The sequence below is a fragment of the Formica exsecta genome, unplaced genomic scaffold, assembly GCF_003651465.1.
Source record: "Formica exsecta isolate Colony F162 unplaced genomic scaffold, ASM365146v1 scaffold352, whole genome shotgun sequence".
In the NCBI taxonomy this organism is placed as follows: domain Eukaryota; kingdom Metazoa; phylum Arthropoda; class Insecta; order Hymenoptera; family Formicidae; genus Formica; species Formica exsecta.
Window position 1 is genome coordinate 611,798 of NW_021850773.1, and position 9,149 is coordinate 620,946.

Genomic DNA, 9,149 nt, shown 5'->3' on the forward strand with positions numbered 1-9,149 from the left:
TCTTTCCCTTAATGTTTCGGAAGCATGTTCTACCTAGTCTGTGTAACTTTAGACAAAGAGAGGTCTCCTCATCATTGGCAACAATATAGATATTAGATTCCTTGCCCACACCAATTTGATTACCAAAAGAAGAAATAGTTCCTCTTTGTGTTAAGACTTTCAAAGCCAAGTAATCATAACCAGCATTTGTCAAACGAAAACCATCATCTAAAAATTTAATAAAGTTTATTATTAAACATTTTTTTAATGTATTCTTAATAAACTTTACATGCAAAAATTTATATGCGACTGATTTTGAATGCCTTACATCGCATCCCTCGTTCATAGCTGAGTAACTTGTGCTTGCACAAATCTTTCAACAATTTCTGAACTCCACCATAACGCAGATTCGCTATTTTTGCAGCAAGTAATCCAGGTACAAGTTCGTGATTTTTCGAACATATTTCGATCTATAAAAGGTTAGGTTAATATTTAACTTAAACTATTTATTTTATATTAAGAATATTTTTTGTAAAAAAAAACAGGATTTAAAAAGTTAAAATCATTGTTTGATGCGATAAAATGTGTACAAATTTCATTGCAAGAGAAATGAGTATTCTATATATTCATCAAAAGAAAAGTAATACACAAGTAAGTTTTTTGAATAGTTTGTAAAGTTTTTTAAATAAAGAATAAGTTAAAAAAAAAAGTTTAGAAATTCTATTATAGGTTAAGAAATCCATACCGCTGTTAAAACACGAAAATCTTCTGCCGTTAAATATCGCAACAATTTAACATCCAATTTTCCCATGTTTGATAAATAGCTTAACAATTCGACAATAAAATTCGACAAATAGCTTATTTGATGTATGCACGCTACTACTTTGCAGGATTGATGTGAAAGATCATAAAGGTCTATCCAGAAAGACAAGACAGAATAATCGACCAATCGCGTGTTCGTTATAAAGGCTGTTATTTGCTGCGTCCTCTGTGCAAAACTGTGATTAGAGTTGACTTTCTGTGTATAATATGTATTACATGGTTTATATATATATATATATGCCCAAGCTGTATCGTAGGTTCGTAATAATACGTCATATGTCCCGTATTCTTCATCTTTTCTTTTCTTTCCAATACTTCAATATATATCTATTTCATTTTGACCGCAGAAAGAGTAACATAATACAGCTATATATATAAAGAATAGACCTTGTACTTTGTACATAATTTATCCAATTTAAGCACGACTACGCCTAGTAGCTAGTAGCAAGCTCACAAAGCGTCCGCCAAGAAGTTCTCTCTCCGAGAGAAAGCGTCAAGCGTCGTCGCTCGTCTCTCGTCTCTCTTCGAGATTGCGAGGATAAAAAGCGCGAACCGGTGCATCAAATTGTTGGCCGTGTATATATTATATATATATATATACGTGTGTGTGCGTGGCGCGCAAAAAACGAGCGCGAGACGCTACTGAAATTACATTGAAATTATGAAAGCTCATTCATGCAGAGATAACGATTCGATAGAGTATTAAATCGACCGTTGCAATCGCGGACAATGGGCAGTGTCGGCGCGTCTACGATCATCACGCACACCTGAGAATTCATCGCCCACCGCAGGTTGGTATGTAATTGCATCCGCGGTGTGCTAAAGAACACCTCGGGCTCTATCGACGTATGCATGCAGTTGACAGCACGAAATTGACAGGAGGTGCGCGTGTAACTCCCTCGTAATCTCGAGGTCACGCGCGACATTTACGCGACGCTCGTTTACGATATCGGCTGGTATGCCAAGCATTCCGTTCCCACAACAGTCTACAAAACTACAAATCATGTCGCGGCCACGTATAGAGAAACCAAATGCGGTATCGATAAGCACAATAGAATGCCGCGCTATCGCCGATAGCGAATGAAACGCTTTCGCGCGCATCGAGGTCCATCAAATTTCACGGGGATATTCGCGAGAATAGTGTTCCCTTTAATTGCGGTAATGCTCCAGCTACAATATCCAAATTCGACGACCGGTATCTTAAGTTATAAATATCTGTGGAAAAATCATGTTTATTCGCGATAAACTATAAGACGCGTCACGCTTCAGTTATCAATTCGCTTTTATTATCTCGCGAGGGAATTCTGAGTCATCTCTTCACGTGAAACGATTTTAATTTTGTAAGATCATGAATTACAAGTGTTTCTATTGGCAACACAATTTAGTCGATCGTGATATGTAGCAATGCTACATTAGCTGTGTGTGCGTATATGTATATATATATATATATATATAGATATGTGTATGTATGTTGTACGTAATGATAGAACTGAAGGCCAGATTAATCTTTGCAAAGTTCAAAAATAGTTGCTCTCATCATCCACTATCAACTGTTATAATTTAAGTTAAATTGTTCTTTCAAATTGATCAATCACAGAAATTATGAAACAAAATCTCTGATATTTTGTAGCATGGTATTAATAAAATTAATAAACTATTGTGCTTTTAATTGTTCTTGCTTAGATTAAGTACAGTTCAAATTTATAAGTACAATATTATTCATTTACACATGTATTATAATTTGCAGGAATAATGTTGAGCAGTATAACAAAACACATTTTACATTGCTGTCTGCTGCTCATAGTTATATTGATATTTGAATATGTGTCTGGTGGACTTCGATGGAATGCAGACCAAAAAGAAGAGATTGACCCATGGACACGATATGGCATTATCGGTGCAATTACTTTGTACCTGTTACGTACAGTGACTTTTCTTTCTTTGCCTCAAGTATTATTCAATTTTATAGGATTAACGATATACAATGCATTCCCTGATAAAGTAATCTTGAAAGGTTCACCTCTACTTGCACCGTTTGTTTGTATAAGAATAGTGACTCGCGGGGATTATCCACAATTAGTGAAAACAAATGTGAAGAGAAACTTAAATAGATGTATAGAAGCTGGTCTCGAGAATTTTCAAATAGAAGTAGTGAGCGATAAACCAGTAGGTTTAACACCGCATCGTAGGGTACGAGAAGTTGTTGTTCCTCCAAATTATCGCACAAGTAGTGGTGCCTTATTCAAGGCTCGTGCTTTGCAATACTGCCTTGAGAATTCGGTAAATGAATTAGCTGATCATGACTGGATTGTCCATCTTGATGAAGAAACTTTGATGACTGAAAATTCCGTTCGTGGCGTATTGAATTTTGTATTGGATGGCAAACATCAGTTTGGCCAAGGATTAATCACATATGCTAATGAGGATGTTGTTAACTGGATCACGACATTAGCTGATAGTTTCAGAGTAGCAGATGATATGGGAAAATTAAGATTACAATTTACTCTGTTCCACAAGCCATTTTTTAGTATGAAAGGATCTTATGTTGTCACACAGGTAATTTTTAATCACATTTTACTAATCTAATTAATCAATCTTATTACAGAAAAAAGTTAAAATTTGTGATGTTATAAAATTTATTTCTCTCTCTATATTAAAACAATAACAGATATATTTGTTATTTTAAACATATATTTACTATTTTATTATTTTTATACGTGTTAACTTTCTTGTAAAATATGCATTACAGATGGGAGCAGAAAAGCAGGTTTCGTTTAATAACGGATTAGATGGATCCGTCGCTGAAGATTGTTTCTTTGCGATGAAAGCATTTTCCCAGGGATATACGTTCAATTTTATAGAAGGCGAAATGTGGGAGAAATCGCCATTCACTCTATGGGATTTTGTACAGCAAAGAAAAAGATGGCTGCAAGGTATATTACTTGTCGTGCATTCCAAAGCAATTCCATTCAGAAAAAAATTATTGCTGGGTATTTCATGTTACTCATGGGTGACGATGCCGCTTTCCACTTCAAATATTGTCTTAGCCGGATTGTGTCCGATTAACTGTCCGCCATTGATCGATTTTCTATGCGCTTTTATCGGCGCGGTAAATATTTACATGTATGTGTTCGGAGTAGTTAAATCGTTTTCCTTGTATCGTTTCGGTGTGGCCCGATTTATGCTTTGTATATGCGGCGCATTGTCCACCATTCCGTTCAATATAATCATTGAGAACGTCGCTGTCATATGGGGTTTATTCGGTAAGAAACACAAGTTCTATGTCGTTAACAAAGAATACAGACCGCCAGTGACTGTATGATGTGTCATCAATTTACAGCTCTTATCTAACTGGTGCATATTTAGCAACAGTATAAAGTTTCCATTGTGCATGCGCATAATTAGTACCTGTAAATTTACATAGGAAAATACATCATTGTCACAAATAAAATATTTATAACTAGTATTACATATATAGGAATTACAAAATTCCTAAGATAAATGGAGCAGTAAATTTTATGCAAAGTATAAAAGGTATAAAGTAATACATAGCAATAGATACATATAGATCCAGTATTAAGAACATATTCTGCATTGGCATTAAAGCATTGCGCCAAATCTCTATTAAAAGTATTTGTCACTTATTAAAAATATATTTATGCCAATATCTTGTTCTCATAGTACAAGTCATATATGTCATATATACTTTGATCTCATGTAAACGTGTTTAGCATTCATTAAGTTATAAATTATTTTACACATGTTCCTTTTCTCACATTAAATTTACACATATGTGTACATATTTTAATGTAATTTTCAATATCATTATTATCATATCAATATCATATTAATTTTTAATTCTTGTCATGTTCAGAAATATCTCATTTTTGCCATATTACAAACATTTTTTTTTTTTTTTTAATGCCTCATGAAGTGTGCATATTGACAATTTCATATTGACAATTTCTGAAGTATTTAGATTATTTTACTTAATAGTAATAAGTTATACATCATTATGATTCGGGAAACTGTGATAAATCTTGTTTCGCCTATAACTTTTTTATATTTCAGGAAAATATACAGAATTTTATTAAACACAAAAACGCAAATTTAAAGAATGATGTAATAAGAATCACATAATATTTCGTTTTCTTGATATTTTCGGGATATTTAATGGTTTTATAAAATGCTTTTGATTTTATACATTTTATAATTTTATGGATTTTAATTAATGACAAAATACATATAATATTAGTGTTCTAATTATATTGGTTCTAATTTATAATTCTAATATGATTAGTGTGTGTGTGTGTATACAGTACTTAAGATTATCTTAATTGTTTACCAGAAGAGTTGAACATTTTTAGAGAGATTTAAAACGTAAATACATATTTACGTTTTTTTCCTTTTTCTGATAAAACTTTAAAACTTTACTGATGAAACTTTAAAAATTTATTGATAAAACTTTAAAAAATCACATATATCTTCTAAAATAAATTTAATTAGTATTTTAGATGTGATATTTATATATGAACAAATTATATGATTATATATGCGAAAAAGTTAAAGAAATTAGAAAAGAGAGTAGAAAAAATATAAATATAAAGATTAACTAAAAAAGAAATTTTAACTTTAAAGCTATTAAATTTCTCTTTACATATATATGACTATTTAAAATAAATTGCATCTTCTGTTATGTTGAGCAGTATAACAAAACACATTTTACATTGCTGTCTGCTGCTCATAGTTATATTGATATTTGAATATGTGTCTGGTGGACTTCGATGGAATGCAGACCAAAAAGAAGAGATTGACCCATGGACACGATATGGCATTATCGGTGCAATTACTTTGTACCTGTTACGTACAGTGACTTTTCTTTCTTTGCCTCAAGTATTATTCAATTTTATAGGATTAACGATATACAATGCATTCCCTGATAAAGTAATCTTGAAAGGTTCACCTCTACTTGCACCGTTTGTTTGTATAAGAATAGTGACTCGCGGGGATTATCCACAATTAGTGAAAACAAATGTGAAGAGAAACTTAAATAGATGTATAGAAGCTGGTCTCGAGAATTTTCAAATAGAAGTAGTGAGCGATAAACCAGTAGGTTTAACACCGCATCGTAGGGTACGAGAAGTTGTTGTTCCTCCAAATTATCGCACAAGTAGTGGTGCCTTATTCAAGGCTCGTGCTTTGCAATACTGCCTTGAGAATTCGGTAAATGAATTAGCTGATCATGACTGGATTGTCCATCTTGATGAAGAAACTTTGATGACTGAAAATTCCGTTCGTGGCGTATTGAATTTTGTATTGGATGGCAAACATCAGTTTGGCCAAGGATTAATCACATATGCTAATGAGGATGTTGTTAACTGGATCACGACATTAGCTGATAGTTTCAGAGTAGCAGATGATATGGGAAAATTAAGATTACAATTTACTCTGTTCCACAAGCCATTTTTTAGTATGAAAGGATCTTATGTTGTCACACAGGTAATTTTTAATCACATTTTACTAATCTAATTAATCAATCTTATTACAGAAAAAAGTTAAAATTTGTGATGTTATAAAATTTATTTCTCTCTCTATATTAAAACAATAACAGATATATTTGTTATTTTAAACATATATTTACTATTTTATTATTTTTATACGTGTTAACTTTCTTGTAAAATATGCATTACAGATGGGAGCAGAAAAGCAGGTTTCGTTTAATAACGGATTAGATGGATCCGTCGCTGAAGATTGTTTCTTTGCGATGAAAGCATTTTCCCAGGGATATACGTTCAATTTTATAGAAGGCGAAATGTGGGAGAAATCGCCATTCACTCTATGGGATTTTGTACAGCAAAGAAAAAGATGGCTGCAAGGTATATTACTTGTCGTGCATTCCAAAGCAATTCCATTCAGAAAAAAATTATTGCTGGGTATTTCATGTTACTCATGGGTGACGATGCCGCTTTCCACTTCAAATATTGTCTTAGCCGGATTGTGTCCGATTAACTGTCCGCCATTGATCGATTTTCTATGCGCTTTTATCGGCGCGGTAAATATTTACATGTATGTGTTCGGAGTAGTTAAATCGTTTTCCTTGTATCGTTTCGGTGTGGCCCGATTTATGCTTTGTATATGCGGCGCATTGTCCACCATTCCGTTCAATATAATCATTGAGAACGTCGCTGTCATATGGGGTTTATTCGGTAAGAAACACAAGTTCTATGTCGTTAACAAAGAATACAGACCGCCAGTGACTGTATGATGTGTCATCAATTTACAGCTCTTATCTAACTGGTGCATATTTAGCAACAGTATAAAGTTTCCATTGTGCATGCGCATAATTAGTACCTGTAAATTTACATAGGAAAATACATCATTGTCACAAATAAAATATTTATAACTAGTATTACATATATAGGAATTACAAAATTCCTAAGATAAATGGAGCAGTAAATTTTATGCAAAGTATAAAAGGTATAAAGTAATACATAGCAATAGATACATATAGATCCAGTATTAAGAACATATTCTGCATTGGCATTAAAGCATTGCGCCAAATCTCTATTAAAAGTATTTGTCACTTATTAAAAATATATTTATGCCAATATCTTGTTCTCATAGTACAAGTCATATATGTCATATATACTTTGATCTCATGTAAACGTGTTTAGCATTCATTAAGTTATAAATTATTTTACACATGTTCCTTTTCTCACATTAAATTTACACATATGTGTACATATTTTAATGTAATTTTCAATATCATTATTATCATATCAATATCATATTAATTTTTAATTCTTGTCATGTTCAGAAATATCTCATTTTTGCCATATTACAAACATTTTTTTTTTTTTTTTAATGCCTCATGAAGTGTGCATATTGACAATTTCATATTGACAATTTCTGAAGTATTTAGATTATTTTACTTAATAGTAATAAGTTATACATCATTATGATTCGGGAAACTGTGATAAATCTTGTTTCGCCTATAACTTTTTTATATTTCAGGAAAATATACAGAATTTTATTAAACACAAAAACGCAAATTTAAAGAATGATGTAATAAGAATCACATAATATTTCGTTTTCTTGATATTTTCGGGATATTTAATGGTTTTATAAAATGCTTTTGATTTTATACATTTTATAATTTTATGGATTTTAATTAATGACAAAATACATATAATATTAGTGTTCTAATTATATTGGTTCTAATTTATAATTCTAATATGATTAGTGTGTGTGTGTGTATACAGTACTTAAGATTATCTTAATTGTTTACCAGAAGAGTTGAACATTTTTAGAGAGATTTAAAACGTAAATACATATTTACGTTTTTTTCCTTTTTCTGATAAAACTTTAAAACTTTACTGATGAAACTTTAAAAATTTATTGATAAAACTTTAAAAAATCACATATATCTTCTAAAATAAATTTAATTAGTATTTTAGATGTGATATTTATATATGAACAAATTATATGATTATATATGCGAAAAAGTTAAAGAAATTAGAAAAGAGAGTAGAAAAAATATAAATATAAAGATTAACTAAAAAAGAAATTTTAACTTTAAAGCTATTAAATTTCTCTTTACATATATATGACTATTTAAAATAAATTGCATCTTCTGTTAATAGTTTTTGCATATCTTCGACATATCTTAAAAAAAAAATGAAGTTGATTTTAAAAAACTTTTTAAATAATTGATTTTGTTACGCAATGTTTCAATTATTAATATTTTATTTATTAAATTACGCGTATAAAAAGAATTCACGAAAAAACATTTTTAAATTATCATTTTATCACAGTTTTACATTTCTACAAAATATCTACATCAATATTTTTTGATTTTAACATTTACAAAAACATAATTTATCTATTAAATAAATTTTAAAATGCTGTTTAATTTAATAATCAAGTTAGGGCTTCCCACATAAACATACATATAATATACAAAGCATTAAATTTTATAACATAAACTGTATAATGTTTTTATAGAAGTTTGAAAGTTTTGTCTTTTATGATTTATGACAAATGATGATATGGAATGGACTTAGGAATAAAAAGCAATATATTTATAGCAAGACTTATTATATCTAGTCAAGAAGATATAAAGAATATTGAAAAGCACGAAAATTTCCATTATAAATATACATTCATAAATAAATAATATAAATTTACTAATACACTGTGTTAGTGCAATATCGAATATAATTATTCCTAAATATTTTATTTCGATAAAAAATTATAATTTTAAATATAGATTTGAATTAAATTAAATTTTTTTTAAATTCCAATTTTTGGTGATCTGCAAAATTTTTTTATTTTTCAATAAATTAATT

The 9,149-nt window shown here is 30.3% G+C and overlaps 3 protein-coding genes across 5 annotated transcripts in view; 2 read left to right on the forward strand and 1 right to left on the reverse strand.

The window, feature by feature from the left end:
• LOC115238637 (serine/threonine-protein kinase RIO2) overlaps positions 1-900 on the reverse strand; it is a 2,770-nt gene extending 1,870 nt beyond the window's left edge. Inside the window, exons 1-3 of the mRNA XM_029812626.1 lie at positions 725-900; positions 308-449; positions 1-207 (exon numbers count right to left, since the gene is read on the reverse strand). The exon at positions 1-207 is cut by the window's left edge and continues 193 nt beyond it. Coding sequence (XP_029668486.1) covers positions 1-207; positions 308-449; positions 725-790 — 415 coding nt within the window. The 5' untranslated portion in view covers positions 791-900. The remainder of the gene's footprint in view (positions 208-307; positions 450-724) is intronic.
• Positions 901-1,022: 122 nt separating this feature from the next.
• LOC115238638 (beta-1,4-mannosyltransferase egh-like) lies at positions 1,023-4,904 on the forward strand. 3 transcript variants are annotated; one of them, XM_029812628.1, is made up of 3 exons: positions 1,023-1,596; positions 2,549-3,357; positions 3,551-4,904. In XM_029812628.1, exons 2-3 carry the CDS (start codon positions 2,554-2,556, stop codon positions 4,121-4,123), a joined length of 1,377 nt encoding a protein of 458 aa, XP_029668488.1. In that variant the 5' UTR covers positions 1,023-1,596; positions 2,549-2,553; the 3' UTR covers positions 4,124-4,904. The 3 variants fall into 3 exon arrangements, with proteins under 3 accessions (XP_029668488.1, XP_029668487.1, XP_029668489.1); XM_029812627.1 differs by having other exon boundaries at positions 1,023-1,592; XM_029812629.1 differs by lacking the exon at positions 1,023-1,596 and adding an exon at positions 1,826-1,959.
• Positions 1,833-7,847, forward strand: LOC115238640 (beta-1,4-mannosyltransferase egh-like). The gene is made up of 3 exons (XM_029812630.1): positions 1,833-1,962; positions 5,495-6,300; positions 6,494-7,847. Exons 2-3 carry the CDS (start codon positions 5,497-5,499, stop codon positions 7,064-7,066), a joined length of 1,377 nt encoding a protein of 458 aa, XP_029668490.1. The 5' UTR covers positions 1,833-1,962; positions 5,495-5,496; the 3' UTR covers positions 7,067-7,847.
• The last annotated feature ends 1,302 nt before the right edge of the window (positions 7,848-9,149 follow it).

Bases quoted from the DNA above. Each gene is read 5' to 3' on its own strand.
- LOC115238640 (XM_029812630.1), top strand. From the start codon at position 5,497: ATGTTGAGCAGTATAACAAAACACATTTTACATTGCTGTCTGCTGCTC. The intron at 6,301-6,493 runs GTAATTTTTAAT...TATGCATTACAG, and splicing joins GATCTTATGTTGTCACACAG to ATGGGAGCAGAAAAGCAGGT.
- LOC115238638 (XM_029812628.1), top strand. From the start codon at position 2,554: ATGTTGAGCAGTATAACAAAACACATTTTACATTGCTGTCTGCTGCTC. The intron at 3,358-3,550 runs GTAATTTTTAAT...TATGCATTACAG, and splicing joins GATCTTATGTTGTCACACAG to ATGGGAGCAGAAAAGCAGGT.